Raw genomic sequence first — 18,885 nt, 5'->3', positions numbered from 1 at the left:
AAGTTTAATAATACAGTAATAGTTGTAGTATCGTCCAGTAAAAGTGTACTGTAAAAATGCTCTGAATATTAATTTACCTCAGATAATTTTAGAGTTGTAAATACTTGTATTATAGTGAGGTAGACAGTAAAAAAAAATCTCCATTATTAACACAGAATTTAAATCTTGCAATAATATTTTAAGGAAATGATATCTTTAAGGAAGAATGAAATATTTGATTAATGCTTAACTCTGTACAACTCAAATATAAACTTTAAAAAATATTAGAAATTATAACATTTTGAGTGCATATAATGTTTTGTACATTTAAAAAAGAAATGCATGTTGTTCACCTCCATTTTGCACTTTTCAGTCTGTTTAAATAAACAAATATTTACAGCTTTAATATGAACAACAAGTGCATCCAAAGCAAAATGTGCATTTTAAATTATTGCTCCTGGTCGAGTCTTTTTATTATTATTAGCGTTTTATATTATTAATTAATTATTATTATTATTATTATTCTCATCCTCTTTTTTCACCTGTTTGAAGCTTTGTGAAACCAGATAAGCTAACAGCACTAGAATTCCGTGGGGGACGTCTAAACCTGTAAACATACAAGTTAAAAATAAAACCAAAAAGGGTTAGGCATGCTGAGAAGTGCACTTTCCTTGGGTAAAGCCGTTTTTCAGACTAAAGGTGGGAAGGAAACAAAAATCTTTAAAATGCTTTTTCCAGCACCATATTTCCATATAATACTGTTGCAGGTTGATACGGAATTTGTTAATTGAATAGTTTCATGCTTTTTCTTAAAATTTAAAGGAGCTTCCATTCCAAATCACTCCCATTTGTGTTTTCTGTAACACTTTGCTCTTTTCACAGTTTTTCATTACTAAGCCTTAAAATATAACCGAACTGGTAATTACAATCTGGAACAATGTTTTTGGGGGAGGGGGCCGTAGGCTATTTCTGGCTGGTAATTTTGCAGGAATGTGAAAGAGAGAGGGCAGAAACGAAATAACCCTTCTTAGGGAAACTTCAGAGGCAGGAGTCATTCTGCTCTCTGGCTTTGATTGTTTTTATACTTGGTAAATTGCCTTTACCCTTAAAGCAGATATAGATCATCAGATAATTCTAAGGGGAAAGTCCTTGGAACCAAAACTTTATTGGGAACTTTTTTTTTTTTTTGCCTCCTCTGCTTGCTAATTCCATTACTCCCCCCATGCCAACCCACGAAAAGAGTCGTGCCTGTTGCTTTCCCTTAATCTTAAACGGGCTCAGTTTGAACAGGTGCCTGTCGCTGCATCTTGTATACACTGGGGAGAAACATCAACGGAGAAGGCGCAGCAAAATAATCCTTCTCTCTCCAGACTTGACTCCCACAACCGGATCTGGAGAGCGCTGGTTCCCATCAGATCTGAAGAAAGCTTTTGCAAAAGTGTCCCCCTCTTTCCGCCCCCTCCCACTTTCCTGCCTCCACTTCCACCCAGTTCTTTGAAGGAAGGGGTGGGCTTGAACCTCCTTGTGTGCAAAGCAGGATCTGGCAGGTGGGCTACTCAGTGCCAGCTTTCTCCTGAAAACTGAGCAGCCCCAGCTTGTTGGGTGAGGGGTCCCTGGGGCTGGCTGGGTCAGGCACGGAGAGGGCAGTTAAAGCCCACGTTCTCCTCTGTACTGTGGAGCTTCGCCAGAGGAAGGGGTTGGTTGGTGGCTGGTTTTAACGCTGGTTTCCAATGTGTCGAGAGCAGGGATACAGAGGAGACGGATACACAAACTATTCCTCACCCATTCAAGCCTATCAAGTATGCAGATCACGCCGGCCGATGCAGACGCGCCTCAGATCCTTGACTGTTTTCCAGGAGCACCCAACATGTGAGAATTCCCCTCCCGTCCCGTCCAATAGGTGAAGTTTCCGGGACCTCAGACTCGACCAGCCCTCTCCTGTCCTTTGAGTTCATTTATAGCTCCAACCCGCCTCGATCTCCCCCGGGGAGACCGGCAAAGCAGCCTGCTACCTGCAACCGCAGGACTCCACCACCATGTCTTCGTACTGCTTGTACACCACGTTGTTGCCCGCGTCTATGTAGAGGATGCTGATGGGGGTCAGCTTGGTGGGCACGCAGCAGCTGGGGGGCGTGGAGCTGGGGTCCATGGAGTTCATGAGGGTCTGGATGATGGCGTGGTTGGTGGGCTCCAGGTGGGATCTCAGCGGGAAGTCGCACACCCCTTCGCAGTGGTAGGCTTCGTACTCCAGCGGGGCGATAATCCAGTCGTCCCAGCCCAGCTCCTTAAAGTTCACGTGCAGGGGCTTTTTGCTGCACCTGAGCCGGGACTTCTTGCCATGCCTTTTGCCATGGCGGCTGGCGAAGGCGGTCCGCCTCTTCCGCCGCGTCTTGAACTGCTGCTGGGTCTCCTGCGGCACGCGCCGCGGCGAGCCCGGCTCCTCCCGCGGCGAGCCCCGCTCCTCGCGCAGCTCGGCGAACAGGTTCTTGCGCGGGGACCTGGTGAACACCACCAGCAGGGCCTTCTCCTGCTGCGCCCGGCCTCGCCGCCCGAAGCCCAGGCCCCGGAGGTCCGCCCGCGGCTGCTGCCCCCGGCCCCCCGGGGCCCGCAGCTCCAGGCAGAGCTGCTTCCAGGGCCGCTGCTGCTGCAGCCCCTGCCACACGTCAAACACTTCCCAGCCGGCCGGGGGAGCCTCCCGCGGGTCCAGCGTCCGGGCGTCCAGGAGCCGGGGGGAGAGGCAGGGGAAGAGCTGCATGGAGGACAGGCCCGGCGGGGGCTGGGGGAGGCGGTGGCCGGGGGCTTTGCGAAAGAGCCGCAGCTCCGCTCCCACCAGCTCTTCTTTGTCTGAGAGGGTCGATACATCAAACAAATACTTCTGTCTCCTGAGCGGGGCGGGCGAGAGATCGTCTGCAAGATAACACATAATTACAGTCAGTTTCACGCCGGGGGACCTTCCCGCGGCCGCGGGGAGACAGGGCAGGCAGCCTGGGCTCACTCCTCCAGCGGCCCCGCCTGCCCCGAAACCGCCCCCCGGCCCCGGCCCCGGCCCGGCCCCGAGAGCCAGGCGCCCTCTCCCGGGGAAGGGAGAGGACCGGTGCCGGCGACTCTCCGCGGGGCTTCTCCTTCCATGGCAGGGTCGCTGCGGGGGGTTAGATGAGTCGCTGGCCCTAGCGTGTTTCCACTGTGGGCACTGGGTGTCTCTAAAAGGGAGCCCGTGGTTTAGTGGCAGGATCGGCACACAGCGAGAATCGCCTCGCTCCGCGTCCACACTGGCTCCCGGGACCGGGCGTGTTCTGACAGCCCGCGCTCCAGGGACATTTCCTCACCCCGTCGGCCCTGCTGTCCTCTGCGGCTAGAGTCCGGCGGGGGAGGGGAGGGGGCTATTTTATTCCGCTCCGAGAGAGAAACCTGGACTTCTTTTTTGACACATTTGTGTACGAAGTACAGCACGAAAAGCAAACCAGATTCCCCCGAGCTGCTTTCCAATAAAATGTTTACAACCCAGCAAATACAAAAATTCCCAAAGCCCCTGGGTCTCCCCAGAAGCTAGTAAAGTTTGTGTATATTTCAATAGTAAAAGTGTCATTGGAGCCAGCGTTCAGCAGCCCCTCGCAGCATTTCCAAGCTCAGCTTGCACCAGAGGTAGAAATGGAGACTAAAGAAATATACAATCCCTGTTATTTGTTGATTTCAGAGGTCATTGCTATTTCTAATCAGTGTATTTCACAACCGAAGGTCCAGCTGAAAAGTCTGGGAGGGGGGAGCCAGCTGAGGCGTGGGGGAACAGCCGGATGATTTATGGAATCCAAGACCTCCAGACTTGCCAAATCGATGTAAAAATCAATATGGCTTGACATACAGGAACTCAAAAGTCACTCTCCATTGGCTGCTTTTTTTCCCCAAAAATGCAGCCAATAGGTACTGTGTGAAATTCAGCTGGAATCGCATTGCCTAACCGGGACACAGTGCCCAGGAAATATTCCTCGAGAGATCGCGGCTCTTTCCTAACAGAGCCCTCTCTGCAACCCTGCGCAGAACCAGGGTTTCCTAACAAACCCCTGGGAAGAGTTTAGGGACCCGGTGGAAGCCCGTCTGGGTGGCTGTAGCGAAGTACACTTTTACCAGGTTTCCATCCCTCTAGAAAATGTTTCTGAGGAGCTTTCCACCTTTATTCAGGGCAGGGTTATGTTTTCCCGGGGGGAAGGCAAAAATAGGTTTTCTTTCCCTAGAAATGTTTATGTGAGTCATTGATAAACATAGATCGGTCCTGGAAATCAATTATACATTTCCTTGTGTGAGGAAGATAAAAGATAATTAAGACAGCAAAGGGTTAATTCGTTTAAAATAAAATAGGTGGAATGATTTTACCAAAGCAGATGACAAAATGATTGTATGAAGATGGATTAATCCTGGGTAAAGCACTTGGGATTCTAGCCCGCTGCCACTGAGATCACGGGCAAATCTCCCCTTGACTTCAGTAGAAATCGGACCAGCGCCTTTTAAAAGTGAAATCCCATTGCTGATTAATTTCAAGCGGGTGGCCAGAGTTCTTCATAAAGAAGAGCACCAGGGAATTTGGAATGAGGCCTACAAAACCTCCAAGTGAGACTCCTGTAACCTAGTTTCAACCGAGGAAGGAATATTCCTTTTCCATAATGAAGATTAACTAGAACTAATTAATTCAAACTGCAGTTGGGTCTTCTGAAGAGCAGCAGCTCAGGGATACCCAGACACAGCCCCGACGGAGATACAAACCTACTTCAGTGGGAATTACACATTTATTAACAACCATAGAGCCTACAAAAACAAGGTGACAACGACAGCTGTTAAAACAATCTGTTTAAAATAAAAGTGAAATATAGCAAGTGCTGCCTAGCTTCATTCTAATGACCTTAAAGTGCTGTTGGGAGCGCTCCATTGAGAGAAGTGAGCAGGATTCGGCCTATCACGGCAATGTTTACACGTGTTTTATCAGCCCTCCAGCTGGAACAAGGCAAAATGTGTTGTGTCCGCCCGGCTTGTGCTTCAGAAACAATTCGGAATGGGGCCATAGTTCTTTATGGTTTCATTTGTCTCTCTGTTGTTTTTCACACTGGGCCTGATCCACACACCCCTTCCCCCCTCCCTCGTTCCTAATACACCCAAATCTCCTCTGTTGACTTCGGGCGAGGGTTCGGAGTGCACAAGGACTTCAGGATGGGGTGAATAATTCAAGAAAGTGAAGCTCTCAGACAACACTCACCCAGCCAGGACTGTGTGTCAGCTTCACGAGTTTTTCCTCCACTTTATGTGCAGAGCATGGGTCTGAGATGCGGGGTAAGTTTCAGGAAAAGATGGACATTCCAACAGCAAGAATGTGGATGATTCGAACAATGCCCTGCTTGCTTCGTCACATTTCACTTTCACTATCCAGAGCCCTAAATTCATGCTGCAGCCAGAGCCAGGGCTACATTATTTTCCTCGGTGCAATTTGAAAGCGTAGTTGATCCTTCTCGTAAATGGCTGTCTAGAACCTAAGGCGCGTAGGGCAAGCTCAGCGGCAGCCCCATTCCTTCATTATTCTCTTATTCATTATTTTGTAAACCAACATTCACATGGGGCAGGGGGTGGCAGGGTGATCAGAGCTATGGGCTTTTGAATAGCTCGCTCCTCCTAGGGGGCCAGGTTAAACGCAGCGTTGGCCGCTGACCCTGCGCTCTGTGAGCGGCCCGGGAGCTGAATAGTGTCCGAGGCAGGACTAGGAAAGTAGGAGCTCCATTTATTCGCCCGTGGGCGCTCACGCAGTGCTGCTGGGTCTGCTGGGATCAGAGAGGCTGCAGATCTTCTTCCCCATGTCTGTCTGGCACACGCCAACACCTTCCCAACCCCTGCTTACCAGGCGACCAACCCTCTGCCCCTGGTCTTCAGGGCCAGGGGAAAGCTGGGTCTCTCTAGTCCTGCTTGAGGGGCGGGGGTCTTGTGTTTGATCTCAAAGGAGATGCGCCTCCACTTTTTCTCTTCCGGGGAATTGCAGCTGAAGCCCAGATGTGTCAGGAGCCCAGCCCACTGGGACCTTTGATTCTAGGTGTCTGGATCTGTTTGGTTCCAGATTCCTCGACCCTGGGGTCCCCAGAGTACTGTGATCCCAGGTTTACCAGTTCTCAGAGTCCCTTCAGAGCCCTAAAATCTTGAGCCTAGCTCCCCGCTCCCACTCACAGCTTGTCAGCACGTGTCCCACCCCAGCAGGCTGGTGGCAGGCGGAGAACCCGGTCCTGAAATAGAGGTATCCCCCCCCCACGCCCCTTCCCGGGACCTGTTACCAGGCGGAGATCTACCGGAAGGTGTAGTGCTCTCCGGTCACCCTGCTAGAAGGTGGGAGAAGGGGAAACGCACGGGCAGTCACCTGCTCCATAGAACTAACCCCTTTCTATGGGGCTGTAGCTTTCAGCTGGACGGGGGTGGGGGGAGGGTTGCAGGCACATTTTTCAACTGAGCTCCGCAAAGAGAATTGTGGGGATCGCCTGAGAGAGGTTTGAAAGGGGGGAGTGGGCCAAGTCTCCCTTTTCCCACGTGAGGACAAGTGAAAGCAAAGTGTCTCAGATTTCTATCAGCAGGGCTGGACATTTAGTGGCTCCGGAATGTGGCGTGGAGATTTATGCCATCAAGGGGCAAATGTCAAGTGTACTTTTAAATGGCAGCTATACGCACTGAGCAGTAGTGGGGAGGAAAATGCGAGATCCCATGTGAGGTTTTAGGGTTGAAAACGGCAACTTGAGGGTTGTAAATTGTCCGAACGCTCTGTGCTTATTCCTGCGGTTAAGATCACTCAACTCTTCCAGCCACGGGTAGGACGATCTCGGACGTGTGGGTTTCAAACAAGAACAAATCTGTTGCTCCTCTAACTATATCTGAGTCTGAACTGGCTTCATGTCACATGGGACAGGCACGTCAGAAAGGGAGAGGAAATGTACCAGGTGGGTAAGAAGATGTCAAAGGACGGCCACATCTCGGCACTACCTGAGGTCCAGAAATTGTTCAGTCAGAAAGCTTTTCATCAACTGATAAAATTGCCAGTTCTCCTTATTCCGTCAAAGGGGCCAGGGCACTGGTTATTTCAAATAGGCAGCTTTGAATCCGATCAGATAAACGTTGTTTGCTCACTCTTGTAACCTAATAATTACAGATGAAGACATAATCCTAAACCATATTGGCTTGCTCCCAATGCAAACAGTCAAGAGGGTGGGAAAACCAGAGGAGCGAGGGAAGAGTGCGATGTGTGTGGGGGGGGGGCATAAAAAATTCTAGAAATCTGAGAAAGACGGATCCTTTTTTAGAAACTTTCAGTCCATTTGTTTTCCGTTTTACCGTGCAAAGAGCACAGTAACGGTGAAAACACCCCTTGCTCTCGCTCACCCTTTGTGGTAGGGTCTTACGGTGTTTATGGGCTTTGCTTCATTATTTACCTTGAAATCAAAGACATGGCTAGGGTGGAATCTGTGTCCTCAGACAACACATTCAAAATCTGCCCCCTCTCAGCTTATTGCTAACCTATTTCCAGAGCTCAACAAATGTACTGTATTGCTAAAGCACACAAGTGGCTGTTGGAAACACGGAATTACAGAAAATACCATAGGGAGAAGTCAGCCTCCAGGTACCCTGGTGTTTGGAATTTAAATGTGCGTACACCTGAGTGTTATATTATTCTTTCGAATGTCCTTTTTGTTAGTTGTCTATGTGAAGCTAAAATATTGCGGTGGGAGACGGATCTATCTGGATTCAAGCACGTGGCACTGGTGGGGAAAAGAAACAGCCTGATGTAGACCCTGCCCTTTCAAGCGTGTCCCGGGAAACGAATATGCTGATCGTGTTTTGCCTTGCGGAATTTTGCGTGGGACACCTTCATGTCACTGCTTTAACAGAAGAGTCTGTGGGAGAAATGCCATCTGAGCTGGAGCTGGAAGGGTTCCCTCCTAGGAGCCCTCCTGTTATGTACATTTCCTTTACTTTGTGGTTGTGGTGGTTTTTACCATCTCTAGGGTTAAATTAATTATTTGCACGGGATGTTTCCTTTAACTCCCTGTGTTAAACGACTCCTGCTTCCCGAGTTCACTTTCTAGCAGGCAGACCTGAACTCCGAGGAAAGGCTGGGATTAATGAAGGCTACACAAAGTTTCCCTTTTCATGGCAAATCAGGTACTGGGCTTCCCGCCAATTCATTAGGGCTCAAATCTTAACTTTACATCACTACAAATTATACCAAAACCACATTCAAGAAGAATTTTCTCTTTCCCAATTCTCTTTCAAGCCATATTTAAACTCAAAGCAAAAGCACATTTGCAGTTTAAAGACCGTTTAAAGACTCTCGTTCAACAATAATCTGAAAGTTAAAACATATATCCTCAGTAATCATGACAGGCTGCCTACACATTGTCTGCACAGTAACAACACTGACAGGTAGTACTTTCTATGCATGATGTGGGCTATAGAGTAAAGAGGCTAGCTCTCCATGTGTGGCATTTCTCCAGTTTGAATTCCACATCTCTGAGCGCCTTGCACTGGCTTTTTATTGCACTGTGTGACTAGGTTTAAACGTTTCATTCGCTCACTATCAGGTAACTGGGAAAGACCACACCTTCCTAGAATCTGTTCCTCATCCTGCCAAAAAGTGAACGAACTCAGGGTGATTATTTAGTGCATATTTTACAGTCAAAATGCCCACAGCTAGCGTGCATTTATTTTCTTGATCATTTTCTTCACTGAATCTATGCCTGAAAATACCGAATACTAAATCTTACATTTTAGCTGTCTCCCTCTGCTATGGCAATTCTGTTCTGGGTTTATCACCAGCCTCTTCCTTGCTCGCTCTCTCTCTCTCTCTCTCGTTTTCTCTTTAATCCCATGAACAAACTTCAACAAAGTGACAAAACAGACAAATGTACTCTAGCCACCAATCTGAAGTTATAGCCCTGTCAAACTGGACTGGATAATACAGTCCTTATGCAAGACAAATCCAAAGGGAGTTTAGCATGGGTGTTAGTGCCCTTTTATATAACACATTTAACAAAGTTAAAATCGCCCTCACTGCTTCGTAGAAGAGTAGGATGCATGCTAAAGCGAAATGGCTTCACTCTCAGAGCAAGTTAAGTGTGGTCCCTCCCTACGTTAGTCTGAATTATTTTCTTACCTAAATATTAATTTAAATAGCCCCCCAAATCCTAAAATATTCCTGTCCCAAAATTATTTGTTTTACAGCTCTTGGATTATTTCTGAAGCTAGAGATACAGAAGAGTAGAAAAACGAGACGAGAAATGTATGTGTGATAAAGACCAGCACTCATTTCAGCAAATTCGGGGCTTAAATTTCTGCCCATTCTTTAGCCTACCAGTTAGTAAAAAAATAAAATGTCCCCCTATAGTTTGGAGACCATCTTTTAGTCCTGTGGCCAGGGAACAATCGGAGTTCCCTATTGGCGAGGCTGACTAGCTCCAGAACCTATTGCTAGTTTGTTGCAAAACGCCACAGCAGGGCATGCGAGGAAACAAGCGTTTCCACATCGTCTTTTCTCTCTCTCTCTTTTTTTTTTTTTTTTTTTAGGATTAAGAAGTAATGACGAAAGTAATGAACGCGATGCGGCAGATCGCCTGATTAACGTCCCCTTACAACCCCACCGCTGCGGCTACTCTTGCTCTTAGTTCGCCAGTGGCAAACAAATATGTTGCATTCCGAATCTAGTTTGAGCGTTGCATGAGGAGACTCGGAATTCTAAAGGACTCGTGTACGTGTAAACAGTCTAAGAGGCGGGCAGGCGTGTGTGGATGGTAAGATTTCGTTCTCGATCTCCCTGATCAGTTCATATTTCATCGCAGGATCCTATGGCATTTTGCTGTGACCCTAGTTTTGCACAACATTCTGGGGAAGAGGGCAAGAAAAAGATGGGAGCTTTCTAAACAGCAATAACAATTCTGAAAACAAAGAGCTCGATCCTACAGTTCTTACCAGGGCAAATCTGTCCCGTAGGAAACAAGGGAAGGGTTGGGGGGGGGGGCGGGCGGGAGGGAGGGGTAAAGATTGTGGGATCGGGTCCAAAATAAGCATTTGGAATTACTTTAGGTATTTGGACTCCTTGATTTTCAGTTTGCACTGGCTGATTACTGCACACTGCATAGGGCTTTAAAGAGACTGTGTGTAGCATTTAAGATGTACCCGTGCCTTTTTATGAGGTAGCGACTAAGATCAACAGAATGAGGTGGTAAACGGTTTTGTTTGTTGCCCGATGAAATGGATGGCTAATGGAGGATTTATAGATCCGAATGCAAGTTGGTTGTTTTGCTTCACCTAAATTAAAAACGCCTAGCCAGTATCAAGAGTAGATGGAGTGATCTTTACAGATACAGCTGGATTACTGCTGCAAAAGGCCGGTGTCTTGTTCAAAAAAGACACAACAAACAAGGGAGTGTTCTGTGGCAATTGCTTTGCGACTATTCTATAACTTTTCTGTACCCTCCCACTTCTTCCCTCCCAGCTACCGTCCCAACATCTCCCAGCTCAGTTCCCAGGACTGACAGAAGAAAAACCACATCGCCCAAAGAGAATGTGACAAGAGGAATTGTGGCTGCCCCCACTCCATCCCCGGGAACAGAAAAGCCTCCCCCACCTTCTAGCCCCAAATCTAGTTCCTTTCTCTCGCTCGTGGCTAGTCGCAGGATCTCTTTCGAGACCTTTCTGTCCCTTGTGGTTAACAAAGAGACAAGATGTCCCCCACCCCAGTGGTGGAGGGTACTGCAAGCACACCGCCTTCCAACCTTCTCCCACCGCCAGTCCCTCCACTCTTTCCAAGGCTCTTACCAGGGAAATAAAGCGCAGATTGGAACCTTCTGCAGGCTCCCTCACTTTGGCCGTCTGGTCTGCATTAGTGTTTTTATAAGGGGCTCAGACAAATCGAATACAAGGTCACCAAATAATTAACAGTTGTGAATTCCCTCCTTCCCCATTAAAATACTTCCCTGCTTATATTTCATTTTCCTTTTGCCAACGACAACATTGCCTGGGCAAAGGCTCTACACTGATCACACTGCATTGCAGCCCTAGGTCCACCCAGAAACCCGCTGTTTTGCATAAACATGCAGCACAAAATGAACTTCAAGTGGGATTTACATTCCTTTTCTTCTGCCACATGAACAGCCGGGACATTTTCAGATTTTGCACGTGGATTTCCCTCCCCCCGCCCCACAACATAAAAGGGAAACAACACAAAATTACAATCAGATTCCTGTAAACTTCTTAATGAACTATCTTGCCCGTGCAACACAAACTGGGGGGAAGGAGACGGTCTGCATCTCTTTCAAATCCGGCAATAATATTCAGATCTTACTGTGTTTGTTGTGGAAAAACTCCTCCAATGTAATAAGGATCCTCTCTTGTTTGGAACCGACGTAGAAACTTTGCATCCAAAAGGGAAATCTGACATTAACCTAAGGGCCAATTGCCTGCCCCCTTCCCCTGTCCCCTCGTTATTGCTTGGAAAGAAGCTCTCCCTGACACTGCCTCTGTATGTGAACCATTCTGCATTTCTTCCTCTTTGCCAGTTTCCTTGTTGATTTCTCTCTCTCTCTCTCGCAGCTCCCTCCTTCTCTTACTTTTCTCCTGCCTAGTTCTCCTTCCTAATTGTCCTGCTTTACTGTGGCGCTCCAATGCTGGGGGTCCTGAGGCCAGAGAGCACCATCTGCGTTTTAATGAGTTACTTCATGTGCCAACAGTAATTTTCCTACATTCAGCTAGGTCCTGTGTGATCTTGCGACCGTAACAAGCGGGGTGGGGTGGCAAAATGAGGCGGGGGGAATCACAGCCTATTGCTCCCTTTCTGAATTATTTTTAACGCTTGAGACTAATACAGGCTAGCGCGGCTTCTTCCCCTATCCAACTGCCCCGAAAGCGATCTCACTCGTTTAGGGGAAGGAAGAAAGCAACGCCAGAAGGGATAGTATTTGGAGCTTCGATTTAACCGCTCTCCACTTCTTAACTCGTTACTGAGAAGATACCGGTGCACTATTTTGGGTGTGCAGTGGACAGATCAGAGGCTATGTTCTTTGGCTGCAATTCCATGCATTCACCCAAGGAGACACACACACACACGAGTAATTGCAAATCATCCAATAAGAAAGTCTCTTACTCCTGTTAACTCTTCTTGAAATTCTCCTCCCAGAGAACAGGTCTGGGAACCGAATTTCTTTATGTGGCCAAAGGATTCTCTACACTCCGCCCCAATTGTTATCCTTATGAACCCCTGCAATTAACAAGGTCATGTGGGCAGACAAGGTATGGCTACCACTGTCTCCTCCAGAATTCCTAGTTAGGTAAATAGCAGCCTATCTAATTGGGTCAATTGGGGGGCTATATTGTCTGTAAATGAATTGACAGAAACTTTTCTGAGCAGGGACTGTTCAGCAGCCGCACAACTCCAGCTCGGCAATTAACTGGGCGAGGAGCCCACAGGGAGGTGGGCAGTAAAAAAGCTACCACTTCAGAGGAACGGAAGTTCTCTTGAAGTTTTTGGTGATGTGCCATTGGCTGGTCCACTTCATTATGGGAGACTAGACAATATTTGATATGTTATGACATGAACACTCAATTAGATCACTGAGTTGAAATACTCCAATCAGCGGCTTGATGCTAAGCAACCCATAGAAGGTCCAGCACAAGGTCACAGCCTGTGACACATCAAATCAAAATCAATGAGGGAAAGTGAGGCTTTTCCTTCATCAAACCGGGACTTCTGTTCGCAAATCACTTCCCCACGGAGTAGAATCCTCCATGCAGCAAGATGAGCTAAATTTGTTAAATTAACTGTCTTTCCTCTGGTGATCAAGAATAAGATGATCTTGAAAGGGGTGTTTTTATGCGGCTTTCAGGGCTCTGCAAACAAGCTGGCAGTAGGCAGTGGGGTAATTGTTATGGCGGGGAAAGAAATCTTAATTTCAGAAAGCAACTTAAAAAAATAGACACAACCGGGAACCAAAACTAGCTCTCGGTTTCTGTCTTCCTAGAAACCCTATCCGGGACCTACGGGAGTTTCTGACACACACACACACCCCCCCGAGAGGGAGTAGTTACAAAACAAGCAAGCACCAAAAAGCACTACGCCTTCACTGGCGTTTTACTCCGCGTCCAAAATCGTTCAAAGCTCATCCCACGCATCCTATTCCTCAAAGCGATTTCAGAGTGAGCAGACGACTTCGGACGAGCGACGCTTTTCAAATTAACTCTACGGGGCCAAATATAAGGGGCATAAAAGGAGAAAATGTAGAGTTTGAAAACACATTTGCCGTTAACCCTCCCCACACTTTTCTTCTTTGACCATATGAAAACAAACTGCCTCGAACATTACCGCCTATTGTCCCAGGACCTCTTGGCTGTGTGGACCCCTGGCTCAAGAGTAGCGTGTGAAGCAAGGCGCTTGGACTTGGAGGAACAGCTCAGGTAGGAGATAAAGGATGTCCCTCCGCAGAGCAGACAAGAAGAGCTTCGGGGGCAAACAAGTCTCAGCTGCTTTTTGGTTTTGATTGAAGCTGGGGACTGAATAACCAGCTCATATAACTACAAAGGAGCCATGTGGCTTTTTAAAGCTGAGCTTTGTCCGAAAAATCATCAAATATCGGAAGGTAATTTGCTTTTCAGGGCTTTCAACAGCTAATGAACCCCCTGACCCAGCTGAAAGAGCAGCTTGCTCTTTCTATAGGGTCAGAGCTGCAGGCAGGTTGTAGTGTGCAGGTTGGCGGGGTGGGGGGGTCCTAAATAGTTAGGGGGGAAGGGAAGGAATTTACAACCCTCCTTAAGAACTATTTAATTCCTCTGTCATTAATAGATCACAAGCCCAGGTAACAAAATGTTTTTACACTCTCTGTCCCAGTCCCAAAGCATCCTCAACTTCACCTTCCCCAGTATAAGAGCTGGCAAAGAATCAGTGGGAGAGGCAGTTCAACAACCTTTAAATGCGAAAAGGGCTGAAGATCTGGGGTGGATCTTTCCCCCCGGCACACAGCTGTAGGGGGAGGAGGGGGTGACATAAGTGATCGAGAACAAGGCGGTCTCAGGCTGCCCGTATGGCTCGCTAAGGTTCTATCGGCATTTGTCACGTTAACCTGGTGCGGCGGACGAGGTTTACAACACCGGGAGAGAACAGCTGATGCCCGGGCAAAACAAAACACAAAGCAAAAGAGCGAGGAAGTGCAGATCCTGCATCCACTGAAATCCACGAGGGTTTCCCCCGCGGGCTTTAATGGAAGCAGGATCGGGCCCAAATAAAAGCAGGAGCAAATCAAAGCACCTTTCAATCCTGAGCTGGCTCCCCGCAAAGAGTTTTGCGCCTATCAGCGAACGCTCTGCTATAAGACTTTCCTGGACTTGAAGGGCAGCGTCCATGAACTAGCCGGCACTGCTTTAGAAGAGCCCAGTTAAAAGCCGCTTCCTACTCCGAGTGATTTCAAACGGAGCTGGGCTTGTTGCAGGCAATCTTGATAAAAGCAACCCTGATAAGCTAGAGCAGCTTTAAGCAGTAAAGCTTTGCCCTCGGTCGGTTTGAACTTTCTATTTGCCTTACCGTTGAAGCGATAAGAGTGATCCTTTCTTTGCAAGAAGGACATAAAAAGAAGAGCAGTTTTTAAGATTGCGTTTACACTCGAGAGCGCTTGTATCTTTTTAAAATATCTCTTGTGAATTCAGGAGCGATCGTGCATGCCTCACTCATGTAAACCCGTGGTCACTGCAATCCGGATGGAGTTGCTAATCTTTTTGCTACTAAAAAAAAAAAAAAAATCCACTATTTAGAATAAGATCCACCTTCCCGATCTTTCGCTCCTTTTTACAGAAAAATCCAAATCAAATATTCTCCAGAGATCGGCTGCAGAGAAACGCAGCCTGGCAAATAAATGATCTACAAACGCGTGGCTGTATTAAGAGCGCTCTGAAGGGCTTACTCGGGATTTGGGCTCAAGGCGCAGGCTCCCTTCTACGCACACGGGTACCCGGCGGCGGCAGTTTCGGGTGGGTAGAGGGATGCGGCTCTTTGAACTTACCTCGTCCCCTGTCTACAAAACTAGTGATAGTATTGGCGGATTTCGATGACTGAAAAAAGCTGGCATTGATCCCCAGTTTCTCCGCTATGGAGTAGGTCCTGTACAGAGACAGCATGTACTCGTGGGGCTCCGCTCGCTGCCGCGCTTTGCCCCCCGGCTGCGCCTCCCGCGGCAGCCGCGGCTGGTGGCTGGCCAGGGCGGGGATGCCTCTGGGGGACCTGGCCACCTTCGCCTCTCGGCGGCTCCTCGGGCCCTGGGTGGAGGAGCCGATGGAAGCCAGCTGGAAACCGGGTAAATCCCACAGGAAGCTGATGAGGAACACGGCGGAGAGCAGGGCCCGGGCTGCGTTCATAGCGAGCGGCTCCCCGGAGCAGAGCGCACGGAAAGCCCCGGCCGGCGTCGGATCGAGCGAGGGCGGAGCGCAGCAGCCCGAGCTCCAGCGGCCTTGGGTGCTGGGATGAGTGCGAGCGGGCAGAGCCGAGCGGGGACTGTACCAGCCCCGGGCGCGGCCCCGCCTCCCTCCCTCCCTCCTTCCCAGCGACACGCCCCTTGCAGCTGCGAGGGGGGAGCGCGGCCTGGGGGACACCGCTCGGGGGGGGCGGGGCCGCTGCCCGCCCGGGGGCGTGGCTGTGCGGGTGAGGGAGAGGCAGTCCGGAGGCAGGCCCCGCCCCCAGCAGCTGGCTAGTGGAGCGAAGGTGGCCGGGTCCCCCAGAGGCATCCCCGCCCTGGCCAGGGGTGGGGCACAGAGCTGGGCCTACGGAGGGGCGCAGCCCGCGGCTCCCCCTCAGTGCGGGAAGGGCTGGGAGCAGCCGCACTGCTGCTAGCTAATGCCTTGTAATCAAAAAAGGCTGGCTTCTCTGCCCGTCTGTTTGGGTTCTTGTGGGGCGCCCATCACCGGGGTATCTGAGCCTAAAACCAGGGCAGTGGGAGCTTAGGAGGGAAGAGTAAGCGGCAGCACCTTCTGCTGACGGGAGAGTGCAGCCCTCAAACTGGAAACACTCCCCACACTGGTACTAGGGTTGCCAACCCTCCAGGGTTGTCCTGGAGTCTCCAGGAATTAATTGAAGGTTATGTCATGTGATGAAACCTCCAGGAATACATCCAACCAAAATTGGCAACCCTAACTGGTACCCTGCCAGGCTGTGCCCCCACTAGCCAACCTCCATCCCCCTGGGACATTCAAATGAGATGTCATTATCTGTGCAAATGTGCCGTGATCATATGTACATTGCTGGGTCACCTAGACCTGAGCCCAGTTGGCGGAGGTTGAGTAACGCAACTGAGCACTACTGCGCTCGGTTTTTCTGGGTGAGGCTGGAATGGACCCCTGGCCTCTGTTCCTTCTTGCCTGCAAGATAGATGTTGGGGGGGGGGGGAGATAAATGGCGTTACTCTCCCAAGTGCTGCCTACTTGTGCCAAAGTGAGCTGTCACTGAGACAGAGTGCGCTGTACACATCCGTAAAAGAAAATTGTGCTTCTCCTTTGTTACATCCTTTGATCAGCTGTGAAGTAAGTAACAATTTTGGCATTTATATGGCGGTTCTCAGCTCTCCAGCTGTCGTTTCAGGTTGTGTGCAAACTCAGGCTAATAAATGGTATTGGTTACAGCTGATTCCCATTTTCCGTGTTATCTTTGCAACCGTAAGGGCTAAATAATTCTCTTTTTTAAATGAAAGCTGAGATTCCAGAACAAAAAACCAGAGAGAGAGAGAGGGAGATACCAGCTTGTCCAGCAACTCTGAGCCAGCCCAGTCTGACTCCCAAAAGGCTGAGAGGGAAATTACAGAAACTTGTGCCCTCCAGGTGATTCGTATTCTTCTAAACTGTAAGACCAAAACTGAGGGCAACACGGGCAGGCAGCTAGCACCAGGCCAGGGCCTGGTAGGGAGCACAGGCAGGCGGGCAGGAAACACTAGAGAAGGGGAAGGGGGGCACCAGGAGGCGCTGAGCCAGGAACAGGCAGGAAAGCCTGCTGGTGGGGCAGCGATTCCACACTCTGCTCTTGTCACACTGGGCACTTCAGAGTTAAATGAGAGAGCAGCAGCAGGCAGCAGAGGAGGATTCTTCCTGCTCTGTTCAATCAGGAGCCTCTTAGAAACCATTCCCCATCACCAGGCTTAGGCTGAGTGGATAGATTGTTCCATACAGTAACTCACAGGACATCCCAGCACAACTTCTTAACGCAGAAGAGCAACAAACCCACTTTACCCTATGCACCCACTGCCTCTCCCTCCCGCATTCCCTCTTTTTGCTTTACCTGCCCCTCCCACTGAATTCCATGCCGCTGCCTTCCCGTTGCCCCTCAACTTTTCCATTACTCTTCCAGACACTCCTGTGGTACCCAGGCTCCCCTCCTCCTCCCATTTAGCATGACCAGCTGTCCCAGTTTTATAGGGACAGTCCCAATATTCAGGGCTGTGTCTTATATAGGCACCCATCATTCCCCACCCCCATCCCGATGAGGAGAGCTGCTGTGGGTGGAGGGCAGTATGTTGTCCAAAGGTGGCCTATAGACCATCATTTAAAAGGTAATCTAGCCCTTTCCACACAGTGAATTTGACCCCCTGCGCTATGATATCTCTGCAAGCACATAAGCTTCTGCTCTTCTATGAGCCATGCACACAATCTCTGACCCTTAACCACAGCACTGTAATGCTGACTGTCTAGTGCCCCTGACTTCTCATTTTCCCATGCAGGATGTGGCGGCAGGTCAACAGCAGACCCCTGCACAAGGGAGGGAATTCATATCTGCTCTCCTGGTGCATCTGACATTACTCCCAGCACACCAGACATATTAGTGAGAGGAAGCAGACATAGCCACAGCAGCATGGAGCAGAGGTGTGTCCTGTTAACCACAGTTTGTCCACGTTGGAGTTCAGCCTGGCCCACCAACTTTTGGAGCCACATTTGAGAGAGACTTTCAAGGCCAGATCCACAGCTGGTGTAAACTGACATAGCTCCAGGGAGTTCAGTGAAGTTTGGCCAGTTTACACCAGCTGAAGTATTGCCTCTGTGTTCTATTTTTTCATAAACCAAGCACAAATAGTCTGTTGCCATTTGCCAGTGCTGTCCCCATGTGCCCTGCAGGTTTAGTATACAGCTCCCGTGCCTCATTCTTGTTCTGTCTCCTCTTATTCCTCTCATCAGTCCATTCTTTCATCAGCCTTCTGCTCTACTTTCCTAATTTAACTTCTTGGGCTAAATTCATTCCAGGAGTAACTTCAGTGACTTCCCTGGTATTCCACCAGGGATGGATTTGGCCTAGTGAATTTATTTCCCTCCTGTTGCCGCCTTCCTCCCTCACCTGCTAGTGGCATCCGTGTGTGGGGTGACCAGAACCCCCAGAGCCAGTCACACAAAGAGGCAAAGGTGGGTGACCACAGTCTGAGGACACAGGTGCAGGAATTACAGAGGTGGGGGAGGAAGTATGTTGTTGCTATTGGGGGGAAAACTAGTCACAAGTGAAGGAATCACCTCACAAAACCTAGCCCCCTCATTGCCTTCCTCTGCCACTCCCCTCTTGTTGCTCCCCTGCCACTCTGCCCTGTGTTTCCCTTGCTACTATTTTTCCTCCACTTCTCTAGTTCTCAAGCGCTCCTCCCTTACGACAGTTCCCCAGCTTCACAGCTCCCAATCCCCACGACTGCTTTCTGCTCTGGTGCTGTCCTGCCATTCCCTCACCTTCATCTCTTCTACTGTTCCACCCACCTCTCCACCTGCTGGCTTTCCCCAGCCATCCCTCCTGCTGTTTCCTTGACTCATCTTGCTACTTTGTCCTGCCGCTACTTCTGCCCTTCCTGTCTCCACTCCCCTCCTGACTCCTCCATCCCTCCCACTGCTCCTCCATGAGCCTTA

At 49.3% G+C, this 18,885-nt stretch overlaps 1 protein-coding gene across 1 annotated transcript; it reads right to left on the bottom strand.

The window, feature by feature from the left end:
- Positions 1-514: 514 nt before the first annotated feature.
- Positions 515-15,462, bottom strand: GDF6 (growth differentiation factor 6). The gene is made up of 2 exons (XM_073329363.1): positions 15,030-15,462; positions 515-2,886 (listed from the first exon to the last, which is right to left on the bottom strand). Exons 1-2 carry the CDS (start codon positions 15,379-15,381, stop codon positions 1,988-1,990), a joined length of 1,251 nt encoding a protein of 416 aa, XP_073185464.1. The 5' UTR covers positions 15,382-15,462; the 3' UTR covers positions 515-1,987.
- Between the last annotated feature and the right edge of the window lie 3,423 nt (positions 15,463-18,885).

This window comes from Lepidochelys kempii, chromosome 2 (genome assembly GCF_965140265.1).
Source record: "Lepidochelys kempii isolate rLepKem1 chromosome 2, rLepKem1.hap2, whole genome shotgun sequence".
NCBI lineage: Eukaryota > Metazoa > Chordata > Testudines > Cheloniidae > Lepidochelys > Lepidochelys kempii.
Note: the sequence above shows the minus strand (reverse complement) of the source record. Positions and strands in the feature narration are given on the sequence as shown.

What these genes read in the sequence shown, in the direction of transcription:
- GDF6 (XM_073329363.1), bottom strand. Translation starts at nt 15,381, where the DNA reads ATGAACGCAGCCCGGGCCCTGCTCTCCGCCGTGTTCCTCATCAGCTTC. An exon ending in TTTTGTAGACAGGGGACGAG is followed by an intron (nt 2,887 to 15,029) that starts GTAAGTTCAAAG and finishes GTTATCTTGCAG; the next exon opens with ACGATCTCTCGCCCGCCCCG.